Source organism: Ornithorhynchus anatinus, chromosome 21 (assembly GCF_004115215.2).
Source record: "Ornithorhynchus anatinus isolate Pmale09 chromosome 21, mOrnAna1.pri.v4, whole genome shotgun sequence".
NCBI lineage: Eukaryota > Metazoa > Chordata > Mammalia > Monotremata > Ornithorhynchidae > Ornithorhynchus > Ornithorhynchus anatinus.
In genome coordinates this window covers 5,953,789-5,975,417 of record NC_041748.1, presented here as the reverse complement: position 1 = coordinate 5,975,417, position 21,629 = coordinate 5,953,789, and the positions used below count along the sequence as shown (strand labels likewise).

Here is a 21,629-nt window from a genome sequence, read left to right as displayed (position 1 = left end):
ATAGCACTACATGTCTAACTCATTTTTAGCTTGTGGTCAATTGTGAATTTTTTCTGCTATTCCTATCAGCTTATTCACTTTCTCCAAGAAGCATTTTGTGTGTTACTTTTTCCCATTAGTCTGTAAACTCCTTGTGGACAGGGAACATGTCTACTGACAATCGTACTGTACTCTTCCAAGTGCTTAATACAGTTCTCCACACCCAGTGAAGCACTGCTTCACTGGAGAAATGAATAAAGATGAAGTAACTGTGGAGAAGATATTACTTTCATCAAGGGATTCTGTCACCAAATGAGGAAAGTCAAGCAAGAGGCAATACATCATAGTTTGAAAGCCCCCAAATTAGACAGTCCCACCTAAGTCCAATTAATTTTAAGTGATTCAAATATTTTACCTGATAAGCTACCACCAGAACAACATTACCCTCTCAGGATGGCACCTGAAGAGTTTCCAGTACTCTACCAGTATCGGCTACGGGAGGGAGAATCAAGCAGAGCCTACTCATTCCATTCCTAGTTTGGGCAGTGGCTAGTGCTCACCTGTACTGAGCAGCAGCGACATGGAAGAGAGTTGAGGGAGGAGACTCAAGTTGGCTGCGCGGAAGAAGGTGATGGTAAATCACTTTTGTATTTGGACCAAGAAAATTCTATGGACTAGAACGATTACAGATGGAGGTGGGGCATTCTGGGAGAGATGTGCCCATGGCGTCGCTATGGCTCAGAACAGCATAAGAGAAGAACAAGATTGGTGGGAGAGCATACTAAATGGATAGCAGAAATTAATAATGCTACAATATACCTTTTCTTTGAAAATACCCAACTGGAAAGCAAGACAACAGTTGACCTATACCTGAATAATAAGGTATCAGGTTTTATAGCTAAATATACTGAATTAACAGGAAAAAAATAACTGAAGAAAATATAGCCACTTAGAAACAGGCCATCATGATAAGAAAACGGTTTCTGGAAAAATAAATTCATACTATAAGGCATGAAATCTTAGATACTAGGAATTTTGAAAAAGCCAATACAGGTCTTTATAGATGACTAAATCAGAAGCTTGCAATAATGAAGGACAATCCAGTAGTTTTTGTAAGGATTAACCGAAGTTATTGGTTGTGGATAACAGTAATGCTGTCATAACAGCATTTGAAAATAACAAAGTAAACCTAGTCTAAGGTGGCCTGATTTTAAACAATTGAAAAAGTTGACTAGCATAATGACTTATTTGAGTAACTAGGCTTAACCTCAATATTTCAATGAAACACTGGCCCTGAAATATATTCCCCTTTGCACAGAGGCTCAATTCTGTGTTGTCTTTTCTTTGAACAAAGAAATGTCAATGAGTGCAGCAAATAACTTGGAATACCAACCCAATTCAAAAACACCAACCAATTGAGAACATATTAAAATTACTCAAAGCATACTGTGCAAGGGGAATAGCCAAGTAAAAGTAAACTGATATAAAATGCAGGTTTGCACTGAAAAAAAAAATCGGCTACTTATTCAAAAAGTTCACAATTATAAAAAGAAATCCAAAAGAGAAAAAAATACAAGTAAAATATATATTTTTTAAAATTTCTCTGTATGCCTGATCAGGATTTGCAACAGGAAAAATATTTATCAGAGGATTTGGCTAATATGCAGAATTCTAGTCAAGTATTTGTGAGATCATTAAAGTCCATAATGGTAAAATAGTATGGTTATGAGAGAGGAAGAAAAAAAAACACAGACAGAAGGAATCCTGGAATATACAGCTAGGAGTTTACTAAAGCACAGTTGCTAATAATTGAAAAGCACGAAATTCCAATTTGCTATAGAACTCTGAAGAAACTCAAAACAGTACCAGAAACATTTACAAAATTTAAATTGAAAATTTAAGGAACTTTGTCTTGTCTTACACTGTTGAGTCATCTCTGGCCCATAGCGACGTCATGGACACATCTCTCCTAGAACGCCCCACCTCCATCTGCAATCGTTCTGGTAGTGGATCCATGGAGTTTTCTTGGTCAAAATATGGGAGTGACTATACTAAGCTCTTGGGAAAGTACAATACAGCAATAAAAGGAGTATACCATACCCACTGTACTCTCCCACCACCCGTTCCCCTCCCCAGACTGTTGTGGGCAAGGAAATTGTCTCCCAACTCTGCTAAATTATTCTCTCCCACATGCTTAGTACAGTGCTCTGCACAAAGTAAACACTCAATAAATGCCATTGATTATTTGACTGATTGAATGGTTCTGCCATGGCTGATTCTAATGCATTAAGTGTTGTATATCCTAGGCTCAGTGTCAAGCTGAACTGATGATGAAAATTATAGAGATTGTGTAGATTTTCTTAAACTTTAGTACCCCGCTGTCAAGGAAAATAGTACTAGACCTTGCCTCTCGTGTCATTTTTCAAGGTGAAATAATTGGCTTCCGTCTACAGTTAGGATAGGCAAATCTAGCCAAAATGGGATCTCTTATCAGTTGTTTCAGGTTCTTTAAGAAACCCAAAACAAATTTTGCTTTAGGCACATTTTCCTTTCAGGTTGGAGTGTGTGTGTGTGTGTGTGTGTGTGTGTGTGTGAAGATTAATTTGACCCACATATTTCAGATTGATTTACATTTAACTCGTTAAATTGTTAATATGAGAGTAACTTGAAAGTCACAGAAGGATTCACCTCGCTTCTCTCCTTCAACAACCCAGGCCACATACTTCACTCCTCTAATGCTAACCTTCCTACTGTGCCTCCATTCATTCATTAAAATTGTATGCATTGAGTGCTTACTATGTGCAGAGCACTGTGCTAAGCGCTTGGAATGTACAATCCCACCTATCTCGCTGCTGACCCCTGGTCCACGTCCTGCCTCTGGTCCGGAACGCCCTCATTCCTTAAATCCAGCAGACAATTACTCTTCCCCCTTTCAAAGTCTTATTTAAGGCACGTCTCCTCCAAGAGGCCTTCTCAGACTAAGTTCCACTTTTCCTCATCTCCCACTCCCTTCTGCATCACCCTTACTTGCTCTCTTTGCTCTCCCCCCTGCCCCAATTCCACAGCACATATGTATATATCTAATTTTATTTATTTGCATTGATGTCTGTTTATTTGTATTTATATCTGCCTTCCCTCATCTCTAGACTATGATCTCGTTATGGGCAGGAATTGTCACTGTTTATTGTTGTAGTGTACTTTCCCAAGCGCTTAGTACAGTGTTCTGCACACAGTAAGCGCTTAATAAATACAAATGAATGAATAAATGATTGACTCTTATGAGCCTTGTTATGAACCTTTCCCCTCAACCCTTAGGAAGAGCTGTGCTCTGTCAAGGTAGATGAACCTCCTGAATTTTGAGTCCCTCAAGACTGCAAGCTCATTTTGGGGAAGAAATGTATCTGCTAATTCTGTTGTGTATTGTACTCTCCCAAGTGTTTAGAACAGTGTTCTGCACATAGTAAGCACTCAATAAATACCACTGATGGATGGATTGATTGGCCTACATTTTCTTCAGGGAGGCATGTTTGATGAGCAGTGAGTACACTGAAACTTGAAAAATGTATTTTCCCCTAAATAGCCCGAATAAGAAAAGAAAACAATTAAGGCCAACAATTTCCATTTTTCCATCCACAAACTGACTCATCTGCCTTGGAATTTAAATTCTATTAAAAAGAGAAAAAAAAGACATGTGCACAAAGTGTGTGTTATTACTGGGAAAGAATGCTTTCATTGTTAGTTCTTGCACCATTAAATTATCGAGAATTATGGTCAAATTCCAGCAGTGTGAATAGCGGTTTTTTTCTTTCTTTTTTTCTTTTCAAAAAATGAAAGATGTGGAAGTTGCTTCTTTCCATTTACAGGGAATGGTAATTACAATGTCTTACCCTAAGTCATCTGCATTTCCTCACATAAGGTTAGAGGAAATGCAAATAAACCACAGCTTAAGCGCAGAAATTAACCGGATTTACGCAGTTCTATATATTTTTTTTAAATATAAAAGAGCTATATATAGGCCAAACTTTCCTTTGGATCAGGAAGACATGTCATTTAGGATACCCACTGCTTTCAAATTACTGTTCCCCTTGTGTAATGTTTCCTTTGCATACAATGTGTTATTTCTCCTCCACCCAGTTATGTGTTTTGAGAAAAAAGTCTACGGAATTACTCTTATTTGGGATTCAGAGAAATGGAGCAATATTTACAAAAAAAAAAAAACCCCAATAAAAAACCCAAACCCAAAAAACAAAGGAAACTGGAGAAACATTTTAGTGGATGGATGAAATTTTTAAGGTACTTTTGCCTCTGTCTTAAAATGCCCAGGAGGGTGATTATCTTCTGGTAGCTGCATGCCTTTCATGCCTTATTGTTTATTCAGGAAACATTTAAATGCTAGAAAAATTTGTTAGAGGACTTAGTGGTTTTGCCTCCCCTGTAGTACATAACCCTCTGGTGTTAAGAAATTTACATTTATTTTAACCTGAATGAAAATAGATTTTGAGGCTCTACTTCCTCTGGTAGAACTCATTTGAACACAACGATGTCTCGCTTTCCCAGTTGTGAGGACTACAGATGAATGTAGCGATAAAATCTGTTTGTCATCCTCCAAAAGTTAGGCCACATAAAAATGGAATCATCAGATGAACCAAACGAAAATGATCCCTGCCCTATAGGAGTTTACAATCAAATGAAGGAGAGAGACACTGAACACGGGCCTGGGAATCAGAAGGACCTGGGTTCTAATCTCTGCTCTGCTACCTCTGCTGTGTGACCTTGGGCAAGTCATTTAACTGCCTTAGTCCTCAGTTACCTCATCTGTAAAAATGGGGATTAAAAGTGTGAGCCCAACTGGGACAGGGACTTTGTCCAACCTGATTGACTTATGTCACTCCAATGCTTAGAACAGTGCTTGGCACATAGTAAGCACTTAACAAGTACCATTATTATTATTATTATTGTATAGGGGGAAGCAACATATTTTAAACAGATTTTGAGAAGCAGCATGAAAAGAGCACAGGCTTGGGGTTGTGGGTTCTAACCCCGGGTCTGCCACTTGTCAACTGTGTGACTTTGGACCAGTCACTTAACTTCTCTGTGCCTCAGTTACCTCATCTGGAAAATAGGGATTAAGACTGTGAACCTCATGGGGGACAACCTGATTACCTTGCATCTACCCTAGTGCTTAGAACAGTGCTTGGCACATAGTAAGCACTGAACAAATATTACTATTATTAATATTATTATTTAAAGATATGAACACAAGTGCTTCCAGGGGAAGGAGAGGGGAGGTGAGTGTCCAAATGCTTAGGTGAGATGAAAGTGCTGAAATGGCAGGAGATGGGAGAAACAGAATGGGGAGTTGAGGTGAGAAGTAATGAGGGATGACTTCCTGGAGGAGATGTCATTTCAGGAGAGTTTTGAAGGTAGTAAAGCAGTGTACTGCTGCATGTGAAAGAGAAGGGAGTTCCAAGTGAAAGTCATAGCTTCTAATTCAGCTTCCACCATTTATCTGCTGTGTGACCTTAGGCAAGTCACTTCAGTTCTCGATGCTTCGGTTACCTCATCTGTAAAATGGCTATTGAGACTATGAGCCCCACATGGGACAGGGACTGTGGCCAACCATTTTGCTTGTATGCAGCCCAGTGCTTAGTACAGTGCCTGGCACATAGTAAGCACTTAACAAATAGCATAATTATTCTTATTATTAGCTGAAAAGAAGGACCTGATCAAGAGGTCTACAACAAGAGATATGAGAATGAGGCAGAGTAAATGGAAGCACCTGGGAAGCAAAACTATGCCTTACAAATGAAAGCATGATTAATATTCCGTACAAGTGAGGCATACGTGATACTGTGATCGAGCCCAGGGCCAATTCAAGAATTACGAGGCTAATTATTTTATTTATTTTGAATGTAACTATTGAACGTCACTGAACATTAGCATTGGCTAGTGATATTGAAACACCTGTTTATAAATCAAAAGAAAAAATTGTGAACGGTTTCAGGAAACAAGGTCTCAGGATTTCAAAAGAAGTGTGCTGATGTCATTTTTGAAGAGGATGAGCCTGTCTTCAACCAAAGGCTTTGAAATCAGTCATTCAGTCAGTCGTGTTTATTGAGTGTTTACTGTGTGCCGGGCACTGTACTAAGCACTTGGGAAAATACAACACAACAATAAAGCAGACACATTCCCTGCCCACAGTGAACTTACAACCTAGAGGTGGAGTCAGACATTAATATAAAGAAGTAAATTACAGATATGTACATAAATATTGTGGAGCTGGGATTAAGGGAGGTGAACAAAGGGAGCCAGTCAGGGTGACGCAGAAGGGAGTGGGAAAAGAGGACATGAGGGCTTGGTCAGGGAAGGCTTTTTGGAGGAGATGTGCCTTCAGTAAGTCTCTGAAGGTAGGGAGAATAATTGTCTGTTGGATATGAAAAGGGATATGAAAAGGATATGAAAAGGGAGGGTGTTACAGGCCAGAGACAGGACATGGGTGAGTGGTTGGTGGTGAGATAGATGGACATTGAATAGGTTGACATTACGGGAACAAAGTGTGTGGGCTGGGTTGTAGTAGGAGGTGAGGTAGGAAGGGGCAAGGTGATTGAGTTCTTTAGAGGTGATGATAAGGAGTTTCTGTTTGATGTGGAGGTTGATGGTCAACCATTGGAGTTTCTTGAGGAGTAGGGAAACATGCCCTGAATGTTTTTTGTAGAAAAATGATCCGGGCAACAGAGTAAAGTATGGACTGGAGAGAGAGAGAGAGAGAGAGAGAGAGAAAGAGGCAGGGAGGTCAGCAAGGAGGATGATACAGTAATCCAAGTGGGATAAGATAAATTCAATCAATAGTATTTATTGAGCGCTTACTATGTGCAGAGCACTGTACTAAGCGCTTGGAATGAACAAGTCGGCAATAGATAGAGACAGTCCCTGCCGTTTGACGGGCTTACAGTCTAATCGGGGGAGACAGACAGACAAGAACAATGGCAATAAACAGAGTCAAGGGGAAGAATATCTCATAAAAACAATGGCAACTAAATAGAATCAAGGCGATGTACATTTCATTAACAAAATTAACAAAATGCTTGGAGTACATGGTAGCAGTTTGGACAGAGAGGAAAGGACTGATTTTAGTGACGTTATAAACGTCGAACAGACAGGATTTAGTGACAGTTCGACTATGTGGGTTGAATGAGAGAAAGGAGTCAAGGATAATGCCAAGGTCTTGTACTTGTGAGACAGGAAGGATGGTGGTGCTGGGAAGCTCAAGGGGAAGACAGGATTTGGGTGGGAAGATAAGGAGTTCTGGATATGTTAAGTTTGAGGCGATGGTAAGACATCCAAGTAGAGATGTCTTGAAGGCAGGAGAAAATGCAAGACTACGGAGAGGGAGAGAGATCAGTCCCGGAGAGGTAGATTTGGGAATCGTCTGCATAGAGGTGGTAGTTGAAGCCATGAGAGCGATTGAGTTCTCCAAGGGAGTGGGTGAAGTTGGAGAATATAAGGGGACATAGACCTGAACCTTGAGGCACCTGCAGAGATAGAAGATGCGAAGCAGAGGAGAAGACTGCAAAAGAGACTGAGAATGATTGGCCAGAAAGGAGGGAGAACGAGGAAAGGACAGCATCAGGGAAATTGAGATTGGATAATGTTTCCAGGAGAACAGGGCGCTCATCAGTGTCGAAGGCAGCTGAGAGGTTGAGGTTGATTAGGATTAGGCTGTTGGATTTGGCGAGAAGATCATTGGTGACCTTTAAAAGGGCGGTTTCTTTGGAGTGAAGGGGATGGAATCCAGATCGAAGGAACTCAGTGAGAGAATTGGAGGAGAGGAACTTGAGACAGTGGGTGTAGACAACTCACTCGAGGAGTTTGGAGAGGAGTGGTAGGAGGGAGATGGGGCGATAACTGGAGAGAGCCCATGGGGTCAAAAGGGGTTTTTTTTAGGATAGGGGAGACATGAGCATGTTTGAAAGCAATGAGGAGGAAGCCACTGGAGAGTGAACGGTTGAAGATGGCAGTCAGGTATGGAAGAGGGGGGGGCAAGCCTGAAACAATTGAAGATGGTAAGGGGCATGGTTGTCAATAAGGATGAAGAAATAATTTTGCCAGGCAGAGGAGAGGACAGAGTTAAAGCATGCAGGGATGAAGCCGAGGTGGACGAGGTCAGCCTGATATCTAGATTTCCACAGCAGCGCTCTGAGGCTTGGGCACAGGCGCAAAGGAAGCGGGCTGTGGAGGTGATCCAGGGATGTGGGTTAGTGGGAGAATTACCATGTTTCTTTCTGCAATGTGTTCATCGTTTTGACATAATGATGAGAATGACAGATTCTCTGTTGCTTGGAATTTCCGTAAAATGGTGGATTTTAGAAATAAACTAGAATCTGACTAGGCAAAAGAAAATGAAAACCTCATTAGGAAAAACCCGTTCTCATCATGGGAACTAAGCTAATTAAATTGGCTGGTAAACTCCAATCTGTGGTTATGTGGGGGGAAAAAATACTCTCCATAATATAATATGATGAGATATAATAATTAGAGGCCAAGATAATGCATAACTATCTGCTTTCCTCAAGATCTATAGATAGGTGTCCGTTGCATTAAGTAAAATCTCCAAAATAATTTAACATAACCAAGATAACGATAATACTACCTTTCTATTTTTCATTTTTTTCATTTCATTTCAAGTTTCATTTCATCTACACAGTATCTCAAGTAGGTGGGACCAAAATTCTTTTTCCTGGAGAGGAGATAAATTGAGGACAAGATCTATTAATTGGCCAAGGTCACACCATAAAGTAGTGACAAATAAACATTCAGGAATCCAGGGCTCTCAACTCTTAAATGGAACTCTTCTTGTCACTTACACTGCTTTCATTTTTGGAAGCCCTGAAAGAAATAAACCTAATGTTGGCGTATTTTAGCAGGTGCTTTCAGTTGGGGTGTCTCTAAAATGAGCAGCACTATGAACTACATCAAACGCGATCAGCTACGGAAACTTTCCCCGTTCCCAAGTCAAATTTCCACACCCAGGTTCTGATGCTGATTATTTGCCATTTCAAGAGCAGTTTCTCCAATTCTGCAATAGCTCTGAAAAATTAGATTTCTTCAGTGTATTCTGTGTTGTGGTGAGCTGGCCAAGGGATCAAAAAGATGGCCAAATGAATACCTCGGGAAAGAGCCAGATGCGTTCAGACCACATAGGTGTGGCCTAGGTGGGAGGAGAAGAAGCCAAAATCATTACTTGATGGTTGCTTACAGAGAAATGAGGCCAACTTAATGAGGGTAGACTCAATGGCTTTCCAATGATCCACTTGCTTCTGACATCTTTGAATACCACAAAAAGAGTGATTCTCTTCCTCCTCTCTACTGCTTCAGTTAATTAGTCTTTCAACATCCCCCAACCCCGTTCTCCCTTCCTTCTGCATTGCTTGGGCACTTCTGTCTGTGCTCCCTAAGCACTGTGATACTCACCTCACCTCCACCCTCACAACACTTAGGTACACAGAAGCAGCATGGCTCAGTGGAAAGAGCACGGGCTTTGGAGTCAGAGGTCATGAGTTCGAATCCAGGCTCTGCCACTTGCCAGCTGTGTGACTGTGGGCAAGTCACTTAACTTCTCTGTGCCTCAGTTACCTCATCTGTAAAATGGGGATTAAGACTGTGAGCCCCACATGGGACAACCTGATTCCCCTGTGTCTACCTCAGTGCTTAGAATAGTGCTCTGCACATAGTAAGCGCTTAACAAATACCAACATTATTATTATTATTATTACACAGCCTCAAATTCTGCTACTTCCCCTCTCTGTAATTTATTTTAAGGTCTTCCTCCCCGACTAAGATCACAGCCGAAAAGGATCATGTCTACTGACTCGGGGAATATGTCTATTTATTGTTATATCGTACTCCCCCAAGTGCTTAGTACGGTAGTCTGCACACAGTAAGCATTCAATAAATACGATTGAGTGAATGAATGAATATTGCACTCTCCCAAGAACTCAGTACAGAGCTGGGCACCCAGCAAGCACTTAATAAACATGATCAATTGATCGATTGATAAGGTGGGGTGCAGCAAAATGATTTCTCTCTTTGCAGCTCCTGAGGGCATCGAGTTACATCATGCTTCGCACAGTAAGCCTTATACCTCATCTAGGTGTAAATTATTCCTTGGGAAAAGGGGGAAACAGATATTTAGAAGTCTGCAGGATGAAATCTCAGCTTTAAACTAAGCATGGAGAACACTCCACAGAACACCATCTTTATATTATAAATGCTTCATTATGTTCTGCATCCTGCCCAAATGGTCATTGAGATATGGAAAATGATGACAGCATTTAGACACCAGGAGCCCATTTTCCTTCTAGCTTTTTAGAGCTCTCCAACCTTCTCTGAATATTGGTATGGTCGATCTGAATCTAAAATCCCTCTAGACTGTTAGCTCGCTGTGGGCAGGGAACATGTCTGTTTACTGTTGTATTGGACTTCCTCAAGCATTTAGTACAGTGCTCTGCACACAGAGCAAGTGCTCAGTAAGTATGATTGAACGAATGAATAACTGGAGTACAATACTCGGCGCTCAATAAATATGATTAAATGAATGAATGAATGACTGAAGTACAGTACTCTGCCCAAGGTAAGCATTCAGTAAATACGATTGGCTGGCTGACCGAAGCTGCTGAGAGAGTGCCTCATTCTGAGGTTTTGTCATTTTTATCTTCTAGTTTTTGAGAGTGGATCAAGATAAGGACAAAGAGTGCAGTCTGGATTGTGCAGGATCACCTCAGAAATCTCTCTGTGCTTCTGACGGGAGGACCTTCCTATCCCGGTGTGAGTTTCAACGAGCCAAATGCAAAGATCCTCAGTTGGAAATCGCCTATCGGGGAAACTGCAAAGGTGAGTGTTACAAATTGACTGGTTTCCCTCTGACCGCGTCCGACTCCACGCAAGTCTTGGTTGGGGTGTTACCTTTCTCTGTCTCAACCCCTCGGCAACAGAGTGAGCGATTGTCAGTGCTACTTTTGAGAAAAGAGTGTAAATATGAATCTTAAGGGTGGAACCAGTCTTCCAAGTTCTCGAGTTGCATTCATATTAGCGCTCAGGTAACAATAATAAAAATAACAATAATGATGATGACGGTATTTGTTAAGCTCTTACTGTGAGCCAGGCATTGTACTAAGCGCTGGGGTGGATACAAGCAAATCGGGTTGGACGCAGTCCCTGTTCCATGTGGAGCTCACAGTCTCAATCCCCATTTTACAGCTGAAGTAACTTAGGCCCAGAGAAGTGAAGTGACTTCCCAAGGTCACAGAGCAGACAAATGGTAAAACGGGATTAGAACCCATGACCTTCTGACTCCCAGGCCTGTACTCTATCCACTAGGCCACACTGCTTCTCAGCTCTCTTCTTGCAAGTGTTTACAACTTCTGGAAGCAAACATTCTTTGGAAGGAGCAGAAGCCTGCTTACTGTGGAGACCTTGCTGTTGTCTACTCTTTACTGTCTTTGTTTTGCTCTTCTCCTTGAAAAGAAGGCCTATATCATTTGACTTTAAAGCATTTGAGTTCCATGTTTAATGGTCCATTGCTAGTAAAACTCTGAATTTTCTTTTTTTTCACTAAAGAAATACATTTTTGGAGCCAGGCATGGAGAACACGTGCTTGGAGGATCGTTGAAATCCTTCCCATATTAAATGCAGGGTTTGACTAACTGTCTCTGCACAATGCCTGCTGTTTCAAACATAAAAACAGTGGTTTTCAGAAGGAGATTTACCGTCCCTTCCTTCATATCCTTACAGAGGACCACACAGGTTCAGTCCTTGAAAGAAGCTTTTCCATATGCCACCTCCCTCGATTAGAAACAAGTCTCCAAAGAATAAAAAATGCCTTAGCTCAGCTTCAGCCCGCCCCACGTTTTGCATTCGTTTTGCCTTTCTTTCAGAATGAACCATCACATTGGAGGACTTGGTTCGCATCTCTTTCTTACTCACTAGAGAGGAAATAGCTGCAACTTTCTTGAGTCAAAGGTTCTGCTCTTCCAGTTGACAATCTAGAACATCTTTACATAGTTTCAGTCAGCAAGCTGCGCCTGTTTCGAGCACACCATGTGGATTAGGAGTTGTTCTTGTCAGAAAGATCACAACATGTGTGTCCCTCTTTTGACTTGCAGTATATCACTAATTAACAGCTGTGGCATATTTTTCATATGAACAAATAGCCTTTTCTTTCCAAATTATTGTTATTATTATGCTATTCGTTACTGATTAACAGCTGTCGCATATTTTTCATATGAACAAATAGCTTTTTCTTTCCAAATTATTGTTATCATTATGCTATTTGTTAAGCACTTACTATGTGCCAGGCACTGTATTAAGCACTGGGGTGAATACAAGGTAATCAGGTTGAACACAGTCCCTGTCCCACATGGGGCTCACAGTCTCAATCCCTGTTTAACTTTTGAGGTAGCTGAGGCCCAGAGAAGTGATGTAACTTGCCCAAGGTCACACAACAGACCAGTGGCAGAGTCAGGATTGGAACCCAAAACCTTCTAACTCCCAGGCTCAGGCTCTATGCACTATGCTATGCTGCTTTTCTCCAAACTCAGGACCCCCATTTTGAAGAAGACGGCTTTCCCTAAGACTTCCATGACGGACTGAGAACAGTGTTAAAGAAAACCTCTGCAAATCTACACCAGAAACTTTAAGAAAACAGTCTGTAATTTATATTAATGTCTATCTCTCCCTCTAAACTGCAAGGCCCTTCTGAGCAGGGATCATGTTTCCCAACTGCCATTGTCCTCTCTCTAAATAGTATCGATTAATCGATTGATTGAGCCAAAGCCAGTCTTTTTGAGGAGCTTTTGTTTTGGGAGCGTTCCAAGGAGAATTTGGAATATTGCTTAAGCATTGAAGTTCCATGAGAAGTAAGAATTGGAGAGTAGTAACAATATCACTCTGCCTCTCAGGGTCACACCTGGAGAGTTTCCAGTACTCTATCAGTCTTGACTACAGGAGGGAGAGTCAAGCAGAGGCCTACCTATTCCATTCCTAGCTTGGCCAGTGGCGAGCAAGTGGAAGGCCATCTGCTACAAATCAAAACTCGCCCGTTCTAGGCAGCAGCAGTAAGGGAGAGAGTCAAGGGTGGAGATTCAATTTTACTGCGCGGAAGGCGGTAATGGTAAACCACTTCTGGATTTTTACCAAGAAAACTCTGTGGATATGGTACCAGAAAGATTGCAGTTGGAGGTGGGGCATTCTGGGAGAGATATGTCCATGAAGTCGCGATGGGTCGGAGATGACTCGACAGCATAAGACAGACAAACAAGATCTCTCAGGGGGCTAATAGTATTCCATGTTCATTCAATAGTATTTATTGAGCACTTACTATGTGCAGAGCACTGTACTAAGTGCTTGGAATGAACAAGTCGGCAACAGATAGAGACAGTCGCTGCCGTTTGACGGGCTTACGGTCTAATCGGGGGATAATGTTGGTATTTGTTAAGCGCTTACCATGTGCAGAGCACTGTTCTAAGCGCTGCGGTAGATAGAGGGTAATCAGGTTGTCCCACATGAGACTCACAGTCTTAATCCAGATGAGGGAACTGAGGTACAGAGAAGTGAAGTGACTTGCCCACAGTCACACAGCTGCCAAGTGGCAGAGCTGGGATTCGAACCCAGGACCTCTGACTCCCAAGCCCGGGCTCTTCCCACTGAGTCTTTTCAGCATTTCCTCCAGGTTACTGGAAAGTCTTAAGGGTCAGGGATTTTGATTCTGTTCTGACCATGTCCAGTTTTCTGTCATTTTGCGTAGGTCACCATGCTCTCTGGAGAGTCCTCACTCTTTATATACTGATGATATTCAAGTGTCTGTGATTGTGAGGTAAAAGGTGAGGAGATGAACAGATGAAAGAAAATCTTGGTCCTGCACCTTGCAAATATTAAAGACATTATGAATACTAAAGAATAGAAAGAAAACTCACTAGAAAAGTCTATTGAAACCATTTTTTCAGGACACCTAGCATGTCAGAAGGACGGCTTGAAAACTAATTCAATGAGCCCACCTCCAAAAATGCTAGGCATTTGAGAAATGCACTAAACTACTCTATTATCGGATACCAGGAGCAAGAACTAGCAAGACTCCCACTCCCACCTCCCCGCACACAAAAGACTAAGACCTGAAACTGTCCAAGCATAATAAAAGTTCCGTCTATCTCACTGGCAATACGCTTTTAGATATAGGGTGTTTCTGCTATTCATGGGGTTTGAAAAAACATTTGCAACATTTAGTTCCTCAGAAAAGCTTGACTCCAAAATTCATACCTTCCCCCTCTCAAAATAATTCTCCTGGACCTGCCGTTTGTACCCCAACAAAATCCATGTACACCTTCATTCATTTATTAATTCAATCTTACTTACCGAGCGCTTGCTATGCACAAAGCACTGTACTAAATGCCTGGGAAAGTGCAGTGCAACATCTCTTTTCACCAATTTATCGAGCATCGGCGGAATGGGGAAGTGTTTGCGCTGGGCAGGGGGAAACTATTCTGGTGTTGGTTCAGAGATAGCTAACTCGGAAGTTGAGGAGGGTGACTCCTCTTCCCTGTCTATGACACCGATGGCCACGGAAGAATAGAACAGCCTCAGTCAGCTTTTCCATGGACATTTTAACCTACAACCCCCTATGTGGTGTGTCCTGAGAAGTATAGAAGAGAACTACTGGGATGCAATTCTACCATCGCTGTGCCAAGAGAACATAAGATCATGAACGACTAATGCTTTTATTAGGACAGATGAATGGTCTGTCCATCCCAGAGTTCCATCTCCAACAGCAGCAATGAGATGTTCAAGTTTCCCTCCTTGATATCTATCCTCTGATTGTAGAGAGGCCAATCTAACGTCCCCAGTTTTCCCTTAACTTTCCCTAAACAACCCATTATGAACCACAGTTCTACTAATTTATCCAAACTCTTTCTGAACCATATCGCCTAAGCCTGCATAACTTCCCTTGGAAATGAATTCTATATTTAACCACCCACTGTATGAACAAGTTTTTATTTTAGTTCATTTTGAACCTATCAACCTTTAACTTCAGTGGGAGTTTCCTTGCCCTGATAGGTAACTAACCAGCAGATGATGTTAGTTGAATGCCTACTGCCTAAGTGGTTGGGAAAGTTCAACAAACACCAAAGAAAACATATGGCCCTGCCCTCAAGAAGGTTATAATCTAATAGGGAAGACAAATAGGCAAAATATAGAAGTAGCAGGAGCAGAAGGGTGAATGAGAATATAACTCTTTGTAGCAAGAGGACGGTAGAAGCAGTTAACGGAAGAGTTGGTAAAGTACTTCTCTGGGCCTCAGTTACCTAATCCATAAAATGGGGATTAAGACTGTGAGCTCCCTATGGGACATGGACGGGTCTAACCTGATTAGCTGTATCTACCCCGGTGCTTAGAACAGTGCCTGGTACATAGTAAGTGCTTGACAAATAACACAATCAAACAACGACTTCCTTATCCATTGCCTCTTCCTTATCCTTCACGAGTTTTTAAACTTCAGTCCCATTCACTCATCATTTCATTCTTTCCTGAGAATGAAGTGACTATCTTCATGATGGTGACCAAGGCTTTCCCCAATACCAATCTAGAAATAAGCATCAGAGACAGATCTGGTTGCCAATTTCGCTTCAGTGAGTTAGCAATGTTCTAGCCTCCATAGTAATCTTTCCCCATGGGAGTGGATTCCAGCGTCAAGGCTGGAAGACTGGAATGTCACCTCACTTTCCTGCTGGTGTCAGAGCTGAGCATATGTAAACCAGACTCCACTGAAGGGCTTTTGGACCTCTGGAGGCTTCCCACAGTTGATCTGGATCCTGGAGAAGGTTCCACTTCAAGTATTAGAGAAGCAGGGTGGCTCAATGGAAAGAGCCCAGGCTTGGGAGTCAGAGGTCATGGGTTCAAATCCCGGTTCCACCACTTGTCAGCTGTGTGACTTTGGGCAAGTCACTTAACTTCTTTGGGCCTCAGTAACCCCATCTGTAAAATGGGGCTGAACACTGTAAGCCCCATATGGGACAACCTGATCACCTTGTATCCTCCCCAGTGCTTAGAACAGTGCTTTGCACATAGTAAGCACTTAACAAATGCCATTATTATTATTCATGTGCCCAATCTTTGCAGAATCCAATCAAGGTTTGGATTGACTGCCTGGGACAATTTTACTGTGAAGCTCCCTTGCCCAGAAGTAGTTCAAACTTTTTCCAACTGCCAGCACCTCTATTTCTACCTCAGTCACTCAATCAATCAGTGGTATTTATTGAGTGCTTACTATTTGCAGAACACTGTACTGAACTCTTGGGATGGTACAGTACAACAGAATTACAACAGAACAGAACAGAGCTTACCACAGAGTGACCCATGAGTGAACCATGATTTGGGTATGACATTCTTTGCCCACAAAGAGCTTACAGTCTAGAGGACAAGCATACAGTCTAGAGGGTGACTTGCCCATGGTCACACAGTAGACAAGTGGTGGAGCCAAGATTGGAACCCCTATCCTTCTGACTTCCAGGCCCATGCTTTATCCACTAGACCATGCTGCTTCTCATCTCTGCTTCTCAATTTTCCACATTTGCAGGAGAGCCCCTGAGTTTTGCTTAGTAAATGTTTTATATCTGCCTCCTCCTCCAATTAGAGTGTAAATTCCTTGTACTTATGTCTTGCACTTTCCCAGATTCTTAGTACAGTGCTTTGCTTTTAGGAGGCACTCACTAAATACTATTCCTATTACCACTGTGGGCCAAGGACCCTCATACTGTAGGAGACTCCAGACTTTCTTTCACCTACCAATCAGTCAGCCAGGGCCAATTAAACATTGCCTTCAGGAAAATACTTAATTGCCAGGAAAAAAAAAATTGTTATTACCATCCAAACTGAAAAAGACTAATGAAAATTTTATATTTCTGTCTAGTTGTATTCATTTTCTTCATGAACTGTCAGTCCTTCATTTATTCCTGTCCCACTTCCGTTGTTTGGAGTAAGCTACATGACAGGGAAGCAAATGTGGAATGAACTGTCTTGAACAAACAAACAAAACCCTGTCCGTAGTTAGAGAAGTTAAAGAGAAAAGTTAGAGAAGAAAGTAGCCAAACCATTTCATTTGCTATGGTTTAGGTAACATTTTGATTTCACAAATCTGAATAAAATTCACCCAAATGCATGTTATAATGCTTGTTCAATCCAAGGATAATCACATCACCATGTATTATTGCATGCTTGGCTCAAGACCCCGAGGTTAGCAATTCTGGTTTAGCCTAAAACACCATCAGTAATCTACATGCACAGATATCTTCCCCCAGCACTGCAGGAACACTATCCCAAAGGTAGATCCACACCCAAAGGGTGGATACCTATTTTACGATTGAGTAATTTGGGGCTCTGAAAGGTTACGACTTACCCAAGGTCACCCAGAAGGCCAGTGGCTAAGTACTAAAACCTGTCTCTCCTGACTTCAGACCCAGGCGTTTTTCTCTAATCCTTGCTAGAAATACCATTGTGGATTCACTCAGTGGTCTATCTGGTAATAATAATGATGGTATTTGTTAAGCGCTTACTAGGTGCCAAGCACTGTTCTAAGTCCAGCATATTGTCTCTGAAGGGGACATCCAGAGGATGCTTTGAAGAACCCTCTGGACTCTAAGCTCAGTGTGGGTAGGGAATGTGTTTGTTTCATTGTTATATTGTATGGTCCCAAGCAGCGTAGCTTAGTGGCTAGATCACGGGCCTGGTAGTCAGAAGGTCATGTTTTCTAATCCTGGCTCTGCCACATGTCTGCTGCGTGACTGTGGGCAAGTCACTTCACTTATCCAGGCCTCAGTTATCTCATCTGTAAAATGGGAGTTAAGACTGTGAGCCCCATGTGGGACAGGGACTTTGTCCAACCTAACCTGAATCTACCCCAGAGCTTAAAACAGTGCTTGGCACACAGTAAGAGCTTAACAAGTACCATAATTATTGTTATTATTAATACACTTCTCTGCACTTAGTAAGTACTTAATAAATACTATCAAATGAATGAATCTTCCTCACACCCTCCTTCCGCATTTTCCTAATTGTCCCCTTTAGTCACTCATCATGAACCTTTCAACTGGGAATGCATGACCCAGACCCTGCTGATATTTTCCCCACAACTTCCCTTGTAGCACTTCAAGTGTTTTGCTTTGGTTGGTCCTGGAGAAAACATAAAAGTAGCCGCTATCCCAAAAGAACTTAGTACCATTTTATTTGCTGGTTCTGAATTGAAAATCCACTGGACAACTGGCGTGAACTCAGAAGATCTATAACAGGCACACAGATTTCAGAGGAAATCTATTATTATTGCTATAGATATATGTGTTATAGAGACAACATTATATATTTTCTTCCTACGTGATAGGAATTCTAAGATACAAGTCATGGAAAACTAACTACTGTTATCCTAAGACCAAATTCTTACCCTATGCAAGGATGCAAATTCTTACCATTACTATTACTATTATTAGGAGGATTTCTCAAAACTTTTGTTCTCACAAGGCGAGAACTTCTACCGTATTCTACAGGATGTTAATCTGGCCTAATAATGTCTTATTGTTGTAAAAAATCTTTGTACTTATTTATAGTATCTTTCATCCGAGTTAAGTTTGCTAGGTACAAAGTTTTTAATCTTGGTAATCTCCTGAGAAAGCCCCTGTTCCTTGCAAGATTATGCCCCACGATTATTTGGAACTGAACCCCTGAGGATATTGGACGTTTCTCACGAAACTGCTTCCAGAGCTGTGGAAAAAAATCAGGGCATTTACAAGAGGAGTAATGTAACATCAGTGATGATGATGGAGCTATTTTCTTAAAATAACTAAGTTCTAGATTTGCCTTTTCCAGGTCCCAGCCTGGTTGTGTGGATCAAGAAAAAGTTGAAGTGAAGATTCTTCAATAATGTTGGTCCCACAGAGCAGAGTCAGAGTGCTCTGGATAGCTTTGATGTATCTAGAATCTTCCTTTGCCTCTAATGTTCCTAAGTGTTTGCTCTCCTGCACCCCCTTCTTCATTCTTAACCATTTTTTTTTTGCAAACCTCGTCTGTCCTAATTGTCCCTATCATTATTAACAGAAGTGCCTTGTCTTGTCTTGTCTGATGCCTTCGAGTCGTTTCTGACCCATAGCGACACCAAGGACACATCTCTCCCAGAACGCCCCACTGTCCATCTGCAATTGTTCTAGGAGTGGATCCATAGAGTTTTCTTGGTAAAAATATGGAAGTGGTTTACCACTGCCGCCTTCCGCGGAGTAAACTCCAGTTTCCGCCCTCTCTGCTGCTGCCCAGCATGGGTGAGTTTTGACTTGTGGCAGATTGACTTCCACTCTCTAGCCGGTGCCCAAGCTAGGAATGGAATGGGAAGACCTCTACTATGCCTCCCGTAGCCGAGACTGGTAGAGTACTGGAAACTTTCTACTTGCAACCGAAAGGGGAGCCTCTGCCTTACTGAAGAAAAAAAGAAGGCCCAAGTTAAGCATATATTTATTTTATTACTTTTCCCTTTTAAAGTTAACCTTTTTATATTTTTCACAATCATCAGAGAAGTTTTAGAAAAGAGTCCTCCAGTTGACCTCAGGTCAGTTTTTCTGAGATATAGGGTTCAAAGGCTACTTTTATAGAGGAAAGAACGAAAGACCTTGCATAAAGTCACTGCTGAGTCAGTCCCATGGTTCAATCAGCCCAGGTTTCTGTCTGACAGTGGCACCAGATCACCGTGTTAATGTCTGCCCTCCTGGATATTCGTCCCGCAACTTTTGTCCCTTCAACCTTTACTCTCCTTCTAGGAAAGGTTTTTGGAATTATCTATGAATCGAGTCAAATTCCATTTGCCCAGCTTCATGGTTTAACAAATTCCATAAATATACTTTCCTCTGTGCATCTCTGGTTTGTTTGGAGCTGACTACATTTAAGATTCAGTGGGTGTCTCATCATACTGGTGTTGGGTATTTGGTGATCATTCGCCCTATCCAAATCCTTCCTCACTTTATAGCTTTTACCACATCTCCTCTCAGTCTTCACCTTCCCAGACGGAAGAGTCCTAATCTTTTCAGTCTATCCTCGAAAGAAAATTTCATCCATTAAAGAGCATCTTTCAGCCTTAACAAGAATATGAATTAACTCATTTTATCTGACAGACTTGAAAGAAGCCAACTCTTTGTCCCTAAACAAGCTGCTCTCAACTAAGATGTAAATTCACAAGTTCTTTTTCTTTTAAAGGCATTTAATCAGAATTCTGTTCTAGAGTACTTAGTTCCTAAGGCAGGCCTTTCCTCCCTTCCGAAAGAAATTCTTGGTCTGTCCTAAACAGTCGTTACAAACGATATTGAGGTTGGCACTTTTAATCATATCTGTCCTTTTGCAGAAACTCTAGCCAACATAGGTTTACTTCAGGTCTTTTATGATGCTCTAAATAGGTTTGGTGTTTAGAAATGCCTGTTTTTATAGGCTATAGCAGACATAACAAAAGGTTCTACCTTTAGTCTCAGGTTCATGAAATGAACAGAAAAACATCAAAATATGCTTGGAATTTCAAATAAAATGTATTTTTTTCAGTTTTAGTGGGGTTTTTCCCTAAATTCCATTGTTCAAATTTGTTGATCATGTTTATTCTTGATTTATATATATATATATATATATATATATATAATATATACATAATGGAGTGCCTTTATATTTTAGCCGATGTTTGTCTGATAATTACAGTTTACCTTGCAACTGTGAACATCTCACATTCTCCACTCTAGACTTTAAGTGTCTTATAGTATTTAAAATAAATGAATTTCTTAGGATTAGAACTGAGGCTACTATCTCTTCTATATAGTTCTGATAGTTTATATTTGTCCAGGAATGGATACACTAACAACAAACTCCCAAAGTTCCTCTACCCAGTTGTCTTTAATTGAGAATAATAATTAATAATAATTATGGTACTTGGTAAGCTCTTACTATGTGCCAAGCACTGTCTCAGGCACTGGAGTAGATAAAAGGTAATTGGGTTGGACACAGTGCTTGTTCCACATGGGGCTCAAACTCTTAATCCCCATTTTATAAATGAGGGAACTGAAACACAGAGAAGTTAAGCAACTAGCCCAGGTCACACAGCAGACATATGGCAGAGCTAGGATTAGAATCCAGGTTCTTCTTACTCCCAGGTCCGTCCTTTATCCAGGAAGCCGTGCTGCTTCTTGAATCTTGTATTAGCCAACCAGATTATACGTGAATAGGGAAGTGCTTAGTTTATGATTGTTTTAATAACAATTTAACTACTTAAATTGGATGGTCATCTCACATCTTTTAATCCAGTCTCTGTAAAAGGTAAGAACACCTTCCTTGGGCCAGTAGTAAAGTTACAAAAATCCAAGTCTGAGTAGATTGGTTACAGTTTTCACGAGTCAGTTTTGCTACCCAAAAGTCCTAAAGTGGAACTCAAGGAAAGTCCATGAGAAATTAATGACTTGCCCTATTATAGACACTCCTGATCTAGTCACATTAAGAACCTTTGTTATGTTTTCGTTCTGCTTTTTACAACATATGTTTATCTCAGTGGAAAAGAGCCCGGGCTTTGGAGTCAGAGGTCATGGGTTCGAACCCCA

General features: G+C 41.2%; 1 protein-coding gene and 1 non-coding gene across 5 annotated transcripts in view; both read left to right on the top strand.

The window, feature by feature from the left end:
* SMOC2 (SPARC related modular calcium binding 2) overlaps window positions 1–21,629 on the top strand; it is a 242,717-nt gene that overhangs the window by 55,083 nt on the left and 166,005 nt on the right. For all 4 annotated transcript variants that reach the window (XM_039915092.1, XM_029049423.2, XM_029049421.2 and 1 more), the window contains exon 2: window positions 10,698–10,869. In XM_039915092.1, coding sequence (XP_039771026.1) covers window positions 10,698–10,869 — 172 coding nt within the window. The remainder of the gene's footprint in view (window positions 1–10,697; window positions 10,870–21,629) is intronic.
* Window positions 12,926–13,063, top strand: LOC114806267. Its single transcript, XR_003754302.1, has one exon. It is a non-coding gene; the product is annotated as a small nucleolar RNA SNORA7 (small nucleolar RNA).